At 28.8% G+C, this 21,066-nt stretch overlaps 2 protein-coding genes across 2 annotated transcripts; both read right to left on the bottom strand.

The window, feature by feature from the left end:
- Nucleotides 1-308: 308 nt before the first annotated feature.
- Nucleotides 309-1,589, bottom strand: LOC120077350. The gene is made up of 2 exons (XM_039031234.1): nt 1,542-1,589; nt 309-1,331 (listed from the first exon to the last, which is right to left on the bottom strand). Exons 1-2 carry the CDS (start codon nt 1,587-1,589, stop codon nt 309-311), a joined length of 1,071 nt encoding a protein of 356 aa, XP_038887162.1.
- A 16,363-nt stretch (nt 1,590-17,952) lies between these two features.
- LOC120077349 lies at nt 17,953-19,122 on the bottom strand. The gene has a single exon (XM_039031233.1). It carries the CDS (start codon nt 19,120-19,122, stop codon nt 17,953-17,955), a length of 1,170 nt encoding a protein of 389 aa, XP_038887161.1.
- Nucleotides 19,123-21,066: the final 1,944 nt, after the last annotated feature.

Below are 21,066 nucleotides of genomic sequence, written 5' to 3'. Positions count from 1 at the left end.
GATTCAACTGTTACTTGTTAACGTCTGAGGACTAAATCGTTATAAATTTGAAAATACAAGAACTAAATGATTATCAACAAAAGGTCAAGGACTATAAAGACGAAGGATGATCTCATCAAACAGCTTCCTCATAATCATTCTTTTAACAAATAATTTATTTATTTTACAAGTCACACCCACATTCAACAGAAATATAAAGTACGAACCACACTATTAGTTGGATCATAAAGACAATGGATTCTAAAAGAGTCCATCAATTTTCCAGTTACCCTAATCGTCCTTCTCCTCTGGTTAGTATTGACATGACGTTAAGTTTGTGCCATCTGTATGTCAACTTCGCCATTTGTGTTGGTATCATCTGGGTAAGATGTGAAATTTTGCTGTACTTCAATATCTTTGGTAAAATGTTTGGCTTTGGTATCAGTGAGATAAATTGTGGTACTTGGTCGTGGTTCATTGTCTTTGATAAATTGTTTGACTTTGTTGTCATTAGGGTAGAATGTGACACTGGGTCGTGGTTCAATATCATTGGCAAAAAGTTTGATTTTGACATCATCGGGATAAAACGTGACACTTGGTCGTGGTTCAATATCTTTGGTAAAAGGTTTGGCTTTGACATTAGTAGGATAAAATGTAGTACTTGGTCGTGGTTCAATATCTTTGGTAAATTGTTTGACCTTGTTGTCATTAGGGTAGAATGTGACACCAGGTCGTGGTTCAATATTCTTGGCAAAAAGTTTAATTTTGACATCATCTGGATAAAATGTGGTACTTGGTCGTGGTTCAATATCTTTGGTAAAAAGTCCGACTTTAACATCAGCGGGATAAAATGTGGTACTTGGTCGTGGTTCAATATCTTTGGTAAAATGTCTGGCTTTGACATCAGCGGGATAAAATGTGGTACTTGGTCGTGGTTCAATGTCTTTGGTAAATTGTGTGACTTTGTTGTCATTAGGGTAGAATGTGACACTGGGTCGTGGTTCAATATTTTTGGCAAAAAAATTGATTTTGACATCATTTGGATAAAACGTGGTACTTGGTCGTGGTTCAATATCTTTGGTAAAAAGTTTGGCATTGACATCAGTGGGATAAAACGTGGTACTTGGTCGTGGTTCAATGTCTTTGGTAAAAAGTTTGACTTTGGCATCATCTGGATAAAACGTGACACTTGGTCGTGGTTCTATATCCTTGATAAAAGACTCTTCATTTCCAATCTTTTTGTCTTCAAGGCAATCTTCTTTTTCTTTAGTTACTACTTGAAATGTCTCATCTTCAATCACATTTCTCCATTGCCCTCCTGGTTCATACCTCGACTCTATGCTGCTGACAAGCTAAATTGCCCAACATGGAAAGAAAGAAAGAAAATGATGAGAGATTATTACCCTTTTCTAGGTAGCAAGAAAATTTTATTTTGAAAAAATAAACAAGTTTCTTATATATAGAAAATGAAGGTTTCAAACAGAAAAAACCAACAATTATATGTAAAAAAAAAAACACTCACAAGAAATAAAAATAGAGTGATAAAAAAGAAATTCATATACCAAAAGAGACAAAATGAGAGTGATTCCAAAGGTTGGTTTGATCTTCATATCTTTCTCAATACTAAGCTAAGCCTCTTGCCTTCGTTCTATGCATACATGAGCTCCAAACGCTTGCTATTTATATATAAATTAAATGTTAATAATTACAGGTTTAGTCCTTGATATTAACCAAAATGTTTAATAGGACCTTTAGATTTTAGAATTTTGTGTTTATTAAATCTTCTGAGTTTTATAAAAAAGTATCTAATCGATCCCAAAACATTCGATTTATATCTAATAAGTCTTTAAACTTTTAAGTTCGTGTCAAAGAGGTCATTAACGCATATTTGATATTTTTTTAAAAAAAAAAATATAGATCTACAAAACATAAAAATGATAATTTATAGTTCTATATATCGAAAATGAATATTTGGTCAAGAAAAAGAAGATATTCGAGGAAGAACTAGAGAACAGCACTCCTCACCCGAAAACAAGCCAACTAGAATATATATTGCAAACAAGGGCTTTTACACTTATGCCTGCCAATTAAGGGCATGAAAGCAACGTTGTAATTATTAGACATTCGATTTTAGTTGACCAAGAAGCGATGATACATATACCAAAAGTTCCACATAATGACCGCCTCAAGGTTGAAGTCGAGCACAGACATTCTTGTGCTCAAACTGCAGTGAGATTAAATACTAACCAATGATTGAAATATTTGTCGATATATTGATATAATCTGTAAAAAAATATATCTGTAAGTTAGAAAGTTCAAGATCAATAGTAAAGATTAATCGATATTTCCTATATATCTTTTATAAATATCCATAAACCATAAAAAAAAAAAAAAAAAAAAAAAAATCTATTAACTCAAAAATGGAGATACACACTAATAACAATATCTTTACTAACAACTTAATTATTACTTTAAATAATTTTAATAAAATATTTTATTTATAGAAATGTTCGTCAATATTAATATTGATATCTTGTCATATGTCCATCGATATATCCGTAAAATTGAAATCTTGATATATATATATATATATATATATTCTACTTATAGATACTAACCGAATGAGGGAACACATATTACCCCGGATTGTTTAAACATTAGTCCATATATAGACCTCAATGTAGTACATTTAACCCGTGACTATTATTTGTTTTTTTTTTTAACTTAAACCTATAAATACTTCTTCCACTTACCTCTATATTTCTTATAGTTCTATCTACTTTTTATCAATGTTTTTAAAAATCAAGTCAAAATAATTTGAAAATTAAAAAAAAAAAAATAGCTTTTAAAATTTTATTTTATTTTTAAATTTGGGTTAAGAATTCAACATTTTTTATTTAAAAAAGATGTAAACGTTGTAGGAAATGGAGAGAAACTAGAATGAATTTTCAAAACGCAAAAAGGAAAAAAAAATGATTGGCCTTACTTTCTCCTTTGAAATTAAAGTGATTTTAAATCATGTGGTTTTTGAAATCTAAGATTTTAAAGTTTTTATCTTGTTTGAAATATGAAATATTTTAAATAAATTTAATTATCATATGTATTTCTATTTCTATTTATATATTCATTGATGAACTTTATTAACGTACTCACCCACAAATATATACTTTTTTAATTTAACCACCCACAAATATATACCTTTTTAATTTAAACACCCCATCAAAAATTATTATATCCTTATATATTATATATATAATATAAAAATACCACTAGAAATCTCAACAAACACATTATTGATTTTTTAAAATGGTTTTTTTTAAATAAAAAATTTAAAAATATTTAAACTTATAACAAAAAGTTTCAAAATACAAAACATTTTGTAATTTTTTTGCTATAAATATATAATATATTTTTATTTTAAAAAAGCCAATTAATAAAATAAAGTTAAAATGTATACATAATTTTTTTTTTTCTTTGAGAAAAACAAAACAAAACACAATTATGAAGGAATTGTGTCATATTTGCTACAACCAAATGACAAAGTCAATTAGAAAATCATCCCACAAATATGAGATCTACCCCCCATCCTACTACCCAAGGCACTACACTATCAACCATCCTATTATAAGATCGTCGAATGTGACTTAAAAAGTTAAATCTACCTACGCCCATTTTCACCACACAGATTTTAGGAAAATTTAAAGGAATAAAATTTAAAAAAAAGTTTAAATTATTAATTTATGCTCTATCCTGCATGATTGTAAAAAAAAAAAAAAAAAAAAAAAAACACAATAATCTTGATTTATTAATAGAAATTGAAATTGCACATAGTTTAAATAAGTAATTTACATCAAAATTTAATAAAATTCCATCGAATTCATTTTATTTCACTCAATGACAAATAGAATAAAATAAATAAATAATTATTTTCAGTAACCCTTTTAGAAATAATAATTAAGTATATAACAACATTGTAGAAGAATTGTAAATATAGAAAAATTTATAAATAATAGACTCTATCACTGATAGACTTCTTCTGACAATTGTTAATGATGTGGTCTATCACTATACATCTGTAAATTATTTTGTATTGTACAATATCTAAAAATATTTTGAATCTGATTACTATATTTACGACTGTTTTAAAAAATCATATAGAATCACGAAAAAGAAGGGAAACTTCTTAAACAAACAGATAAGTTTTGATGGGTGACCTAATCAGGACCTCCATTATTGGGAAGGATTGGAGATATTATATTTTTCATAACCACTCTATCTTCTATTGTTAGAAAAAGTTTAAAAGGAAAAAAACAATGAATAATAATAATAATAACAATAAAACTTGTCGTTTGGTTCTCATAGGTGGCTCGATTATAAACTTTTTATAAAATTTATTTTATAACTGATATAATTGTGTATCATAAATATAGTTCATTCAAGACGTTTGAATATTTCATCTTACACATTTTTGTGAAACTAAAATATGAATGCATCATCTCTTTGGGTGCACCTGCATGATTAAAATATTTTTCGTTGATATATTTTTAGTCTAATCTCACCTATCTTGTGCATATGTATCTTTATTTACGAAATATGATATTTAAAATACTAATACTTTTATAATATAACACAAAAATAGACAAAACAATCTAAACCCATAACAAAAAACTCCATGTTAAACAAATCAGCAACTCAAATGCATAAACCTTAACCTCCAATGTAGACCTTTTAATCCATACTAAAATAGTTTATACTTAAAAGCAAACTATTTAAATTTGCATACTATTATAAGCTCATAGATTATAATAACCACAAACTATTATAACTAATTATGCACTCCAGACACTCCTTAGTTTGTAAGGTCTTTTTTCTTAAAAGAAAAACTAAAAACTAAAAACTAATAGTTAAAAAACTTTACATGAAGATGAAGGGATTAAAATGGAATCAAATGCAAGCATGAGGAGTAAAATTGTTGAACTTAAAAATTAAGGAACCTAATCTAAATTTTAGAAACTAAAATGGTAATTTTTTCCTAAAATAATTATACTGACTTATATAATTTTAATGGATGCCATTTTTCTGTCCTAGTCCATTTGAGACTTTTACTTAAACTCCCAAACTATCTCATATCCTCACACTGGTCAAACTATTTATTTTTCTCAAAGAAGCCTTCACATGAAAATGCAAATTACCATGCACAAGGAAAACAAGAATGAGAGTAGTCTGATTTAGAGGGTATTTCTTCTTATATTTCGTATATGCTATTGAGAGGTCTGATTGACCCTTTTATACACTGAAACCCTAACAATCAGGGTAAACGAATATTGATGAAAAAAAAATACAAGGAATAATAGAATACAGATGTCACAAGAGTATTGGTTGAGAGGAATATTCCTCTTCAACATATTTGTGCCTGTGGAGTGTGTTCTAGAATTTTACCACCTCATTAACTAAATTTGAAGCTTCTTCCTTACTACTGCCAGCTATGTTGCTGATTGGTCCGCTGACTCTTGGCTGATTATTATCTTCAACATCCCTCTCAAACGAGTGGGTATTTCGAGTACTCCGAGTTTGGACAGAAGATACGAGAACTAAGTATGAGTAAGCACTTTTGTCAGACAGTCTGCAAACTGGTCTGCTTTGGGGACGTATCAAACCTCAAGATGACCTTTAAGTACTCGATCTCGAACAAAATGGACGTCGATTCCGATATGTTTCATGCAAGCGTTAAAAGCTGGATTGATTGCCAAGGCTCCTGCATTTAAGTTGTCGCACCGTATTATTGGTTTGGCTCCGGAGTTTACCCCCAACTCATTTAGTAATGGTAAAAGCCAGGCAACCTCGACCATAGCGTGGGCCAAAGCACAGTATTCGAACTCGGTGCTTGTCCAAGTAATGACTGTTTGCTTATTGGAGGACCATGATGAAAGAACCTTTGAAGGTCCTTCTGCAAAAGCGTGGAAATCGATCCAAAATTTATTTTCACAAAATCAAAATTACAAAGTACAAATGTTATGCATAATCTTTTACAGCATGCAAACAAAAAAGAAATGAGAGAATTAGGGTGAGAGAACTAACTCTTGAAGAATGATCTTCTTCATATATCCTCTTTCTCCAAAAAAACACAAACTCAATACCCCACAATGGACACCACCGCTTGATTGCTTCAATATTCTCTGGGTAAGAATCCATGAGTTTTGTGGGCTCTGGCTATTTTGGAAGAAAGGGATTTTGAGAGAAATGGACCTATTGAACAATTTTTTTTAAGTTATAGACATATTAGACACATAATTTGAAGTTTTGATTCCCATTAATCATAAAAATTAATTTTACATCTAATAGAATAGTTAATTTTTAAAATTTTGAATTTTTAAAGGACCTATTAGATAAAAAAAAAATTGAAAAACTTAAGTTAAATTACAAATTTGATCCCTAGATTTATAATTGAAAATTAGTTTATGTGGTTTGATAAAACACTCATAGACATAAGTAATCCCTACAGAGTCTATTTATGAGGGATTTGTTAAACCATCGAAATTATTTATGAAATTTTGTTCCAGGACTAAATTCTAACTTTTAAAACCATAAAGATTATATTTGAATTTTCTCCAAACATGAATCAAATTTGTAATTTAACCAAAATTTATTAGACACTTTTAAAAATTTAGAGTTCAAAATGACACAAACTTATAAGCTTTTCTTTTTCTTTTTCTTTTTTTTTAATAATTACGAGATGGAAGGATTAAACTTCTAACTTTGAAATTATCGTACACATTTGATAATAGTCGATTATGTTCATCTTAGCACAAACTTGCAAGTTAATTTGACCAAAAGCAAATAAACCAGCACGCAACATCAAGTAATTGTTTTACTATTTTATTGCATTTTTTTTTAATCTCGTTTAATTAATGTTTATTTTCTACCTAAAAGAAGAACGATAAGACACATAACATTTTAAAACATGAAAAGGCAATATTTTTTCTTGATCTTGTATGATAAATAATTCAATAAACTCCTTGGGAGTATATGAATTCTTCTTTAAAATATTGATGTAATAAATACATAGTTTTTTTTAAATGAATAGAAGATATGATAAAAAGATTTATGTAATAAACTTTAAAAATATCTTTCGATTAATGTTTTTTTAATATATAATTTATAGATTTTTTTTAGTGCAAATACTTTATAGGTTATAACTAATACAACTTTATCACAGTTTTTCAACAAAAGGGTCATAACAAACTTTTAGGGTGGAAAGTTTAAGAAACTTACCCTACTTTCACGCGTACCACTGATGATAAATTTATATTTTAGAAATTAGGACACACTTGTAAAACAATCAAAGTAGTTCACCACGCTGTGATGTTTGTCACACACACTTCGATACTTAAGTCAATTTTCAACAAAAGAGTCTGAACAAACTTTTAGGGACAAAGGTAAACATACCTACTAAGTAGTGTTATCATGCTTTGTATATAGTGCAGCTATAAACTTGGGGTTTCATTCATTCTTTTACGAACGAAACTGTAGAAATTTGTCTCAGGCCACACAGAGGTGCCAAATTCCCTATCGAGGATAAGTCCCAATTCTTCTACCTTCTCTTCATTGACGTGTGTAAAGAGGAGATGTGAGTTGGCCTTAACCCCTACAAATTTCAAATTTCAAGAATTAAAATGAAACTTTTCAAAATTCAAAGTTATAACGGTAACCAATATCATTTATTTTTTATGATGTAACCTTCTAAACTAATTATAAATAAAAGTGAAGTAGAAACTAATTTGAAATTATTTGATTCTAAATAACTTTTCATTAATTATTTAATTACAATTATTGGAAATGAATATTATTAATAAAGAAGACGAAAGAGAAAAAGATAGAGTGGGCATAAAGAAAAAAAAACTACACTATTTGAAGGGGTATAAACATATTCTCCATCAATAGGAATTAATGATGTACGGAAATCCTAACCTGAGTCTAATTTAACTAATATGAACATATATACTATCACTTTTGAGATATGAGATTCGATTATTCTATTCCACATTTATCAAAAAAAAAATATATATGAAAACGATTTTATTCCCACACAAACTTTTCAGACCTTATTCAAAGTTAAAAGAGATAATCTCAATCCTTTTTCAAGACATTTTTATTCTTAAAAGTAATCTCAAATTCATTCTCAAAAGTAATCTCAAATTCATTCTCAAAATATCTAAAATAAGAATTAAGAGTTGGTTTGACAATGATTTTATTTTCTATTTTCTTGAAATTTACCCTTGTTTTCTTCAAATATTTCAATTATAATTTTCTTCCTTGTAAAGATACATTTAATTTCTAGTCAAGTGGAACTACTTTTCAAAAACATTTTTTTCTTTCATTTTCAAAACTTGACTTCATTTTTTAAACATTAGTAAATATTAAATAATAAAGTATAAAAACTTACGAGTACAAGTAGTGATTAGAGTCTTAGGTAAAAAAAAAAATGGTTATCAAACAAGCCTAAATTACTATATTTTTCTCCTTTAAAGTGCTTTAAGAGAAGTGTTTTTTCACTTGTACCTTTTCAAATCACTTATTCAAGCTAAGACTCTTGTGGGGAGGGGTTTAAATTTAGGGTAATTGTAATGGGTAGCATTTTTAGAGATAATAATCAAGTGTATAATAACATTTTTAAAAAATTACAAATATAGCAAAGTCTATCAACGATCGACTTCTAGTCTATCGTCGATAGACTCTTACCAGCGATATGATCTATCATTGATAGACTCTTATAAGCAATATGGTCTATCATTGATAGATTATTTAAATTTTACCATATTTGTAATTTTTCTAAATATTATACTATATCTGCTAATATTTTGGATAGGATTGCTACATTTGCAAATGTCCCTTTAATTTATTTGTTGAATATACTAAACTTGGAGAAAAAGAAAATTTGAACCTTCAACTTCAAAGGAAAGGAATACATGTTAATTAATCGAGTAATAAATCTAATGATAAGATGTTTGGAACAATATTGCTAGGAATAAAAGATTATTGGTTTTTATTTTGAAAGCCATCAAAATTTTCTTGAAAATAAATGTTTATTTTGTGTGACTGATGTAGGATGATGAATGATCATTATAAATATGGAATAATAGTTAATCAAGTTAATTTTTTTTTTTAAAAAAAAAGTTAATTCAAATAATGAATATAAACTAATTTATTTTCAATTATTATTTTTTTAAAAAAAAGTTTTTCAATTATTAGTTAATTTTATATTAACATTCTCAAGAAATTGATATTTTATATTAACATTGTCTAATTATTAAACTTTCTATGCAATTTCATTTGATTTGGTCCAAATCCAATCTAGTTTTTTTCTTTTCACTTTTTTAAGTACAAGATTAAATGGAAGAAGAATTAAATTTCAAATTTTAGAAAAAGATGTATGTCAATCACCACTGAATTAAATTCAGTTTCAGAAATTTAATTTAACTAATTCTTACCAATTTTAATGAATGAAAATAAATTTATGTCAGTTATTATTGTGTGTTTGGAATACACTTATAAGTTTTTTTTTTTTTTTTTTTTAACAAAATCAATTTTCTCTGCAAGTACCTTTGAAAAAGGTAATCATTAAACTTTAAAGTGTAATTAGTATTCAATAACTGTATATGACTGAAAATGTTTTTTAAAATATTAATAACTAAAAACGTACTTAAAATTTTTAGGTTAATTTAAAAGTTCGTATAATCTACCTTTAAAATTTATCCAAGCTTTCCAAAGTGCTTTTTCTTTATTAATTCTTTTTTAAGCGAACACTTTTGATTGTCTAAGTTCGACTAATGAGAGTTTAAATTATTGATTTTTCCATAAGCACCTACAGGGAAAGATGGTTTTGTTTAAAATCTTTTTTTTTTTTCACTTGTTCAAACACAGTGTAAGTTTAATTAGTAAATTGATTCCAAAGAATGTGGTCTAAATTATCTTAGTTAATTAGTGAAAAGAATGGATAATTCGTCATGCAGATCACAGATGTTAAACAGAATGCATAAGCACATGTTGTAGCAAGAAAATAACAATAATCAGAGAATCAAGAAAGAACACATAAAAATTGGTAACCCAATTTGATGATGACTATCTATATTTCAGGGCAGTATGTCCAGGAAAAATAATTCACTAATATTCAAGAGTCAAACAATTACACGCAATACTTATCTGTAATGTAAGGACTATTATAGTGACTTATATAGAGCTTAACTCAGTGACCATCTAGGTTCCCATTAGATACAACATTGCATCTTTAAAGAACTTAGGCTCCCTAATTATGTTAATATTAGTGTTAAAACACTTTGATTCCTCTCAGTGTTTGGACTCCCTCCTTATTTGATGCTATCTTCCCTTTGTTCAGTGAACAACCCTCATTTATATGATTTTAGGTACACCCTAAGTTGGAAAGCTCCTTCTCACGTAGTGAAGTTTTAGGTTCCCCTAAGACCTAGAATCTTTCATAAGAATAAAGCCCTAGGCTCCTCCTAAGAATGTGAATTGCTTCTCACACAGAAAGCCTTAACAACGGTTTGCACAACAGATCAATAATGAACAAAGAACAATTCAAGATTGGTGATGCAAATTTCGGCCAGACCAGAAAACAAAAGCTTCAAGTATATTCATATATAATCGACAATCCTGGCAAAGATCAATACTTGCAAATAAATAGACACATTGGAAAAGGAAAACATCCTCAAATGAATTCTACAGACCATAGGAAAGAAAATAATCCATATAAATAACTGGACAAAAATTTTCAAATAAGGAAACAAATAATAGTGACATCTTTTGTGAGAAACAAACACCATCGAAATCATTACCCTTAAACAAATATGGAACCAATAATACGACTCTAACAAATTAGTTTGAAATCATTTTAATTTATTAATTTATTTCAAAATATAGTTAATTAATTAAGTATAAATCATATAAATTCTAAATTCAAGCTATACTTGGCGATTAGTAATAAAAGTTAGTTATTAACCTAAAATTATCATATATCAATCGATTGTAATAATATTTGAGTGAAAAAAAATAGTTTAAAATATTTTTGTTAAAAGGAAAAAAAAAAAAACGAAAGCACTTTGAATATTGTTTATAACATGAAAAAACTCATAGATGAACATTTGACAGATCCTTGAAAATACAAGAGCAAAGACAACATAATTCTTGGGAATAAGTTATTCTAATAAAACATTTAAAATTGTGTACCATTTAAATATGAATTCAAATGGTATACAATTTTGAATGCTTTATTATATTTTTAAGAAAACCAAACCAAATTTTCATAGTATTTTTCTACATAGACCTTAAATTGAACCACATGTTGATGGTTTTAAACATCTTGCTCAATTTGAGGTATATATTAGACTTGGGAGAGTAGTTTGAGTGAAAGCCTGCAAACATGCACTTGTTTTGGAAAACAAATAAATCGAAACAATAAACACCATCAAATAAGGGTTTATCACCTCCCTTTACGGGAAGAGCATAAGCTAGAAATACATATTTCTAGATTGAAGAGAACCCTAAGAGGATGCTAAAGAAACTAAATTATGAACAATTTTGTTCTCCTCCCTAAGGACCTCACAAAATTGAAATATATTGATGAAACCAGCCAGACTAAGAGTCTCTCTTTAACAAAAATCCAAATTTTTATGTCTTTCCTGCCAAAATCGACTTTTTATCTATATTTAATAGTTTTTATTTTCAATCATAAAATAGTGACACGAAAAAACTGTTATAAATTTCTAAAAACTCAAAAAAACTCATTTTTTTCAATAAAAAACATGTGATTTTGACTTTAATGACATTTTTTTTACTCTCTCTCCATATTTTTGCCACTGTTCATGTATCAAGAAAAGTCTAATTAGTTGTAATGAACATCAACTTCAGATAAATCAAAGTCTTGAAGATTTAACAATTGGACAACCTCCAAAGAATCAAACTTGACTTCTAGAGGATAATTATGTGTCCATGTCATAAATAAACCCGAAGTAAATAAACTTCTCTATCTATTTCTCAATATTTTTTTTATGTACAATGAGCACCAATTTATAATAGAGTGAGAAAGATTTACAAAACAAATTATACATAAGGATAGGAGAAGTATAACAAAAATTGAAAAGTTGTTTCAACAGGCCATTTCTTATGGATATCAATCAGATCATCCACCACAACTTTTGCTCCAAGAACTTTGACCCCCCAATTGTTGCTAATATACCTCATTGTCCTATATGCCTAATTACTGATGCCTTAGTCTCTACAATATTCATTGAATTCTTTTCACCACAAAAATTCAAGGTCATATTTTATGTTCTTAGTACTTTTACTCGTGTCTTGAATTTTGTTTTTTAAACTAATACTTTCCAATTTTAAAGGACTTGTTTGATAACGTTCTCATTTTTCGTTTTTTTTTTTTTTTTTATCTTTTATATCTCGTTTATTGTTTCAATATTTGAATAATTAGAAACAAACATGTATTTAATAAAAAAAAATTTATGTTTTTCGTTTTCAAATAACTATTTCATATTTATTTAATTGAAACAAAATATAGTTCATATAATATAATAAAATATATAACATGCACATAAAACAAATCACGGACAACTTGAAGACCTTCTTCAAGATTAATCGTGAACAAAACTGAATACTACCACGAATGTTAGCTTGGTATTCTCAAGGTGAGAACCCAGGAGTGGTGGACTCTGACTATTTTGGTTATGCGGGAAAACTTAATGTAGAGGAGAGATTGAGAATTTTCACAAAAAAATCAAAGGCACAGAACACTTCTGTTGTTTACAATTTCTCAATCTTGATTGACCAACCAACCAGAAGAAGAAGAAAGCATTTTTTTCTCTTTTACATTGAATTCAATATAAATCATGTTTATAATAAATTTAACAACTATGAATCCAATTCATAGAAACTATATTTGAATCTCATTCAATTATTTATTTCCTCCCATTAAGCTATAATGTATCAAATACATTATACAATTATATCACATATAACGGAAACAACTTAATTATATCATATATAATTAAATCCCTCTATTAATTTGAACAATTCAAATTAATCCAAAAACTTATTCTCAACTAAATCCTATTCAATTATCAAGGGGACTTCATGGACCTGTAGCTTGAAGCTTCAATGGTACATGAATAATTAATTAAACTCTTTAATTACATTATTCATCATCCGTTAACTATCGAGCACTCCACTAAAGACCCGTATCTGCACTCTTCGCACTACAAATATATTTCTGTGTCCATTGGATATAACCAATCAATGGTACGATGATCCTTCACAAATTGGTCGTAAGTATAGTTAGGCTAATTACCATTTTGCCCCTATAGTTATATCTAACTCCTTAAGTACCAATGATCCTGCTAATGAATAATAGATCATAGTCCAATTAATACTGAATCCCTCTCGAGCTAGGGGAGGATGTAGCGCCACATTATTCAAAACCCGAAATCAGCCTTTAAGAGAGGAATTTATCTACTTACCCTTACCTCAGGGAAGAATTTAATTTCATCTTGTATAGCTATGTTCCTAGCTCCCCAATCAAATGAATCCCCAAAATGATAAGTTTGTTGAGTCGACATCTGGCCACTCTCACCTATAAATCAAAGGACTACCCTCATAGGCAGACTATGAAGCACAGATACTTCATGTGAGGCAAATAATCAGTATTAGACACGTATCGGATACCGATACTTCCAGATACTTCCCAGATACGTATCTGACATACGATTGGACGTATCCATACTTTCATATACTTTCTAGATAGCGTATCTGACACGCGATTTGACGTATCTATTTCTATGCGTACTTTTTTTCTAAGAAAAAAGATAAGTAACTCATCTAATCTTTCCCAATCCAAAATTAGGCAACCTATTTAAAAAGCTCACTACTCGAGTCCAAAACTAAAGAAAAAAAGAATAAATAATGGACCAAACCCTAGACTAGAATCATCTAATCTTCATCTTCACATTTGAGTCCTCACAAAGTCCACCAAAAAATGATCCATTTGGATATCTTCAACAATAAGTTCTTCGTTTATCTTCATACTTCTCTCTCTAATCTTCTTCTTCTTCTTCTTCTTCTTCTTCTTTGCAATATGAGACACTTTTCTATTGCATTTTATTAACTATTATACTTCAACATCTCAGATGTTGTTTTTTGTATTGTATTTTAGTGTTTGTATTATATTTTGTGCTATTGTTATTAACTTGTATGCTAAATTTATCTATATCCTAGTTTTTTTTAAAAAAAAAAAAAAAAAAATTATGTTCAACATATCAGTATCCTTGTTTTTTAGACATATATATATATGAAAAATATATATAAAAAAATGACACATCCTTAGACGTATCGTATCTTAGTTTTTAAGAAATTGACAAATCGTCATATCCGATCGTATCCGCATCGTGTAGCCGTATTTGTGTATGTGTTTCGTAGTAGGTAGGAGTTCACAACTCACTCAGGATTCAGGTCAGGTTACCTATGGTCATCATGGTGAAATGTAAGTCTCTATTATGAACGACATTATATAATGAGACTAAACATTTCGTGGTCCAATTTTATACAAACTCCTTTGTATAGAATTTTCTCGCTCGCATGTCTATACATGGATGATCAGAATCTGACTAAACATTTCGTGGTCCGGTTTTAGACAAACTACTTTACAATAATTATAACACCTACAGAGCGGGTCATACTCATAGTATCACAAGGATAAGGTACCCAGCCTTATCCATCTACTACAGACTATTTAGGTTATCACTTAAACATGATCCACCCGTATGTCTCTACATACATGTTTAAGTTACAAAGAAAACCTTGGATGTTAGTTTATTAGTTTGTGGTTAATGTAACTAAAATATCATATATTTTTATAGAAAATGAATAAAATATCATATATTTTATTAAATACAGAATGAGTTTGTTCAACAATGTTTACAAACTATAGGACCCTATGAAGATTTGGGCATCAACCCCAATACGAATCATTCTTACCGATTACTTTCCAAGGTTTACACAACACCCACCTTCAGATGTACACTCATTGAACAGAGGGTTGAAATCAGTAGAGAGAAAAATAGCTGCTAAAAAATGAAGATGAAGAAAATAAATGAAAAATGTAATATTTTTAGATCTGCAAGGCTGATTTGTAAGAGGCTGAAGATGATGAAGGAAGAACGTTTTGAAAATAAATTCCAAATCTGGAAATAATGAAACAATTAAAATCTTAAGGGTTTAAAAAGAAAAAAAAATAATGAGTAGTGAGGGAGTGGTGTTTTGTGTGAGTTGAGTTAGGCTTTTTCGCCAATTTACATAGGTTTTGTTGCATTATTTAATTCGTTTTAGGCTGGGTTGATATGTTGCCATTTGTGTAAATATTTTGGGCTTCTTTCTTATGTTTGAATCCCTCATTAATATTTAGGGACAGTTGCAAATATAGACATTAGACCCAAAGTATTAGCAGATATAACATAAATGTAAAAAAAAAAAGTCAAATTTAAATAGTCTATCGGTGATAGACTGTATTATTGATAGGAGTCTATAAGTGATAGAACATATCACTAGTAAGAGTCTATCAATGATAGAAGTCTATTGGGAGTCTATCAACAATAGAAGTTTATTACTAATAGACTTATCTATATTTGCAATTTTTTTAAAAATGAAATACACTTGGTTATTCTTCCTAAAGATGCTACCAATTGTAATTATCCTAATATTTATTTGTATGTTGACTTAGTAATTAAACATTTAGGTAAAAAGATCAAGCATAATCACATTTATTTAATTCAATAATAAATGTTTATTCTTTAAAAATATAAGTGTTTCTTATTAGTAGTTAACACAAAAATAAAACATCAAAAGAGGAAAGAAGATAATTATTTTCTTTCAAAGTTAATAATATACAAGAAATATTTTAACAATTGATTTATTTATTAAAAATACATTACCTAACGAAATTGAAGAAAAATCATAGAGCTGTAAAAAAATAATAGTAACTAAAGACTCAAAGAAAAATGATGAGAAAAAGGAAAATCAATGAAGAGAGAAGAGAAATTAGAGAGATATAAAAAAATTTAAAAGAAAAAGAAAATGATTAGGAAAAACAAAAAACATTTTTTGAATAATAGTAGTAGAAATAACAATAATAATGATAAATTCTTTTCTTAATTCTTTTGAAAGTGACATTACTTTATAGGCTAAGGGGAAAAGAAGTGAAATAGAGAGAGAAAAAAGTGGTATAGCCTCGATGGCCGTGTTGATGGCAAAGTGGAGAAGAAAAAAAAGAAAATAGAATGGTATAAGGAGAAGGGAAAGGGAAAAAAATGAGAGACGAGAGGAAAGAAGATATTGAAGTGTTGATATAATTAAATTTACCATAACTCTTTCGCTTAAATTTTTTAGTCAATCGGTGATTTAACATGATATCAAAATTAGAGATTGCTAATGGAGTGGACCGACGTCGGGAGCCGAAAAGGCAGAGGGGAGGAGAGAGATAACAAAACTCTTTTTCTTTTATTTTTTAAAATTATATTATATTAATTACTTTTATAATTATAAATACAATTCTTTTGACCTTTCGTTAGTCAAAAGATAAGTTTGTTAAGATAGGGACCAAAATCAAATATTATTGAAATGTTAGGTACTAGATTGTTTAATTTTGATACTTAGGAACCAATTTGTAACATACTTCAAAATTCAAATTTCAGGAATTAAAAGTGTAGTTTTTTAAGAACCAAAAGTGTCGTTTTTTTTTCAAAATTCAAATTTTATAGATCAAAAGTATAATTTTTTTTGAAAAAAAGTTTAAATAAAAAAAAGATTGAGAAAGGGTAGAGATGGGGGAGTGAATAGAGAGAGACATATAATGGGGAGGAGGAGAGAGAGATATGGATAAATGTATGAGAAGAGGAAAAAAAACACAAAAAAAAAATGTTGAGAAACCACATTTTGCAATCTCATTTTTTATTTAAGAGAAGTTCACTAAAAATAAGAAATTAAAGAGGCACCATCTAATATCTAAGTACATGTCATAATTAAACTCTTTTTTATTGAATGTATCACCATTGACATTGAGAGATGATGAGGGTATTAAGGAGGTGAGATATTCTGGTGCACCTTTTCTGATGTCACATCCTCTAATATTTTATTAAAAAAATGGATATCAAACCATTTGTTAGCATAAATACTTTAAATCTATATTGAATAGATAAACTTTAGGACTATTCTAGTCAAATTGTCAAGAATAACATACCGGATTCCATTGAAAAATTGATGATAGCTTCAAGATGATGATGGATGACTATGGTTTTCCTCAACAAAAACTCCTAATACACTTAGTAGGATCTCTCTCTAGATGGAATTCAAGAATGACTGAGTGCTTATTGTTTTGGTATTTTGGGACCATAGCCCTAAGGTCTTTTTATATACTTATTCAATTAGAATTTCTATTAAATCCTAATTAACTAGGAATAGACTTCTACATATCTAGAGCCTTAATTAATTAGATAATAGGGTCCAATCTAATAAAATAACCCAATGTGATAAATTATTAATCCACATACATATTCCATACTTTAATTAAACATCTTATTATTTAAATATGCCTAAAAAAAACTTATTTTCATTCAACATATCAGAAATTATTTAATCCCATTAAATTAACCGTCTCACATTTGATTTGGAAAGGAAAATTTAAACAGATAGCTTCCTCATAATTGTAATTCATAAACACACAACTTATTTTCTTACAAGGTCACACCACATATTCAACAGAAAAGTAAAATTACACAACCCATTAACATGTTGGATCATAACCTAAGGGATTCCTAAATGCTCCATTAATCTTCTCATCACCATAACATCATTCATTCTTGCTTCTCCTTCTTTGCTTGGGATGTCTTTCATATAATAAAGTTAAGTTTGTGCCACTTTTATGTCAGCTTCACCATGGTGAGAATGAGCAGAGAACACTTTGGCTTTGAGATTGTACGGATAAAGTGAGACATTTGGTTGTGATTCTTTATCTTCAACAAAAAACTTTACTTTGGTATCATAATTGGGATAAAATGAGACATTTGGCCGTGGCTCTACATCTTCAACAAAGAGCTTTGCTTTGGTGTCATCATCGGGATAAAATGAGATATTTGGTCGTGGTTCTACATCTTCAACAAAGAGCTTTGCTTTGGTGTCATCATCGGGATAAAATGAGGCATTTGGTCGTGGTTCTACATCTTCAACAAAAAGCTTTACTTTGGTATCATCATCAGGATAAAATGAAATATTTGGTCTTGGCTCTACATCTTCAACAAAAAGTTTTGCTTTGGTGTCATCATCGGGATAAAATGAGACATTTGGTCGTGGTTCTACATCTTCAACAAAAAACTTTGTTTTAGTGTCATCATTGGGATAAAATGAGACATTGGGTCGTGGTTCTACTTCTTTAACAAAAAGCTTTGTTTTGGTGCCATCATTGGGATGAAATGAGATATTCGTCCGACGTGGTTCTACATCTTTAACAAAAAGCTTTGTTTTGGTGTCATCGTCTGGATAAAATGAGACATTTGGTTGTGGTTCTATATCTTCAGCAAAAGACTTCAGTTTGGTGTCATCATCTGGATAAAATGAGACATTCGGTCGTGGTTCTACATCTTCAACAAAAAACTTTATTTTGCTATCATCCGGATAAAATGAGAGATTTGATTGTGGTTCTATATCTTTAGTAGGCTTTCTTTTGTTGTCATCACGATAAAAAGTTGCACTTAGCTGTCGTTCTATATCTTTGGCTAAAAGTTTGATTTTGGTATCATCAAGATAAAACGAGGCACTTGGCTGAAGCTTTCTAGCTTTAACGAGCTTTGTTTTGATTTCATCAAGATAAACTTTGATACTTGGCCGCAATTTTATATCTTGGACAAAAAGTTTTACATCGGCATTATCTGGATAAAATGAGGCACTTCGTCGTGATTCCATATCTTTGGCAAAACGTTTAGTTTCGACAACACCACGAAAAATTTTGGCTTGTGGTCGAGGCTCAACAGAAAGCTTCTCATCTTCAACCTTCAAAGTTTCAATGCAGTCATCCATTTTTTTCTTAGAAAGAAGTGAGTTTGGATCAGAATGAATAAGGTCTTCAATTACTTCATCCTTGATCAAATTTCTCCAATGGCGCTTTCCTGGCTCATGCCTTGATTCTATGGTATTTGCAAACTAAATTTCCCACAAAGAGGAGCAAAGGGAAAAAAAAGTAAGAGATTTATGAACAACAACCCAATTAGAAGATCTTGATTTAACATATGATAAAAAAGAAAATACGATTCATGCACAATAATAATTTAATCTATCAATTTCATATCACGATAACATGCAAATGGTTAGAGTGGTGTTGATATAAATGCTAGCTCTTAAAAACTATAACAAAGTTTTTAGCAAATGGATAATACATGAATGGAGTTGCTAATTACCAATACAAGTATGAAGACATTGATGAAGACAAGGCCCTTCATATTTTGAAATAACTTGTGAGTTCCTTGAAAAATCTACAAATTCTTGCTATCATATATATAGACATTTAATAATATAATATGTGAGCAGTGATGTACGATCTATAAATTTTGTTCAGGCGCTTAACTACTTAAGATCATGTTTACCAATTCATAACCAAGATTGGTTTAATCGTGATGGGTTTCCATTGATGGATCAATTGTAATTGCCCTCATTGGTAAATGTAATTGGATTGTTTTTTTTATTTTTTATTTTTATCATGTGTACTTAAGTATTTTGAAAATATAATCGGATTACAATCAAGGTTGTTTAGTTTGCACTTATAATTGAATTGAATAATGTTACTGTTCCTATTACTATTTAGGATCCATCGGTTACAGTATCTGTAATAGTAACGATAACTATGAAAGATTCATAATTCTTCTACTGTAACGGTAACAACATCTAACGGCAAAAATTGAAAAATTGTTCAAAAGTATCTAAAAAATGCTAGTTGGCTTCCTTGTAATTTTCAAATACAATCGGAGTGATTACACTCAAGTCCATAATCGACTAAATTAGTTGATTACAAATTTGGTAGTGAGCCCCACATTTCATTACGATACACAAATGTAAACAACAATAAACGTAATCAAGGGGGACCCACTTTTCATATTACCATTGATGGATGATGCTTTCAGGATAATAAATATAGTCTGAATTCCAAAAGTTTATAAGCTGACTAATGAAAATCGTCTTCTACGAGATTTCATATCTATGAATTATTTCATAACAATTTCATTAATGATCGTATTAAATAAATCTTTTTTCAACGTATATTAAGACTATCATTCATCGATTGATCTCTTATCTGAATTATACAATCAAAGTCTTTATAATACTTTGGGTAAGAAAGTAATTGAAACATGAATGCTATTAAATGTGTAAAAGTAATTGAAGCATAAAAGTTAAATTTCTACGAGTCATTGAAGCATGAAAATTAAATTTACCCTTAAAAAAGTAGTCTCCAAATTATGAAGTAGACCCAGGAGATGCAAAATATAATGGTGGGTTACACCATTTAAAAGTAGTGAACAACGATGTATTTTTTTTAAATTTTGGGGTTTAAATATTCCATCATTATATATAGTTTTTTTTTCCTTCTGTTTTTTCTTTTTCTTTTTCTTTTTTAAATACCATTATCATTTGCAACTTTATATAAGTAATTAAATTTTAAACATATTAAGAGATATTAAGAACATATACTTTTTTTTATATATAATTTAAAAAGGGTTTGACATTAAGGTTAAAAAAAAAAAGAAACTCAAAATATGCATATAGGTCTTGACACTACTACCTGTAGTTCCAAATTAAAGTTCTTTTATAACTATGATTTGACTGAAATTTGAATTTTGTCAAAGAAGTATCTTTCTAAAACAATGGCAAATATAGCAATTAGACTCAAAATATTTATAAACATAGCACAATATAAAAATATAAATATAGCAAAATTTAGATTAAACTCCCAGAGTCCATTGGTGACGGACC

Source organism: Benincasa hispida, chromosome 5 (assembly GCF_009727055.1).
Source record: "Benincasa hispida cultivar B227 chromosome 5, ASM972705v1, whole genome shotgun sequence".
Taxonomy (NCBI): Eukaryota; Viridiplantae; Streptophyta; class Magnoliopsida; order Cucurbitales; family Cucurbitaceae; genus Benincasa; species Benincasa hispida.
The sequence above is the reverse complement of the archived record's forward strand: the minus strand, read 5'-3'. Positions and strand labels throughout refer to the sequence as shown.

What these genes read in the sequence shown, in the direction of transcription:
- LOC120077350 (XM_039031234.1), bottom strand. Translation starts at nt 1,589, where the DNA reads ATGAAGATCAAACCAACCTTTGGAATCACTCTCATTTTGTCTCTTTTG. An exon ending in CTCTCATTTTGTCTCTTTTG is followed by an intron (nt 1,332 to 1,541) that starts GTATATGAATTT and finishes TGGGCAATTTAG; the next exon opens with CTTGTCAGCAGCATAGAGTC.
- LOC120077349 (XM_039031233.1), bottom strand. Translation starts at nt 19,122, where the DNA reads ATGGATGACTGCATTGAAACTTTGAAGGTTGAAGATGAGAAGCTTTCT.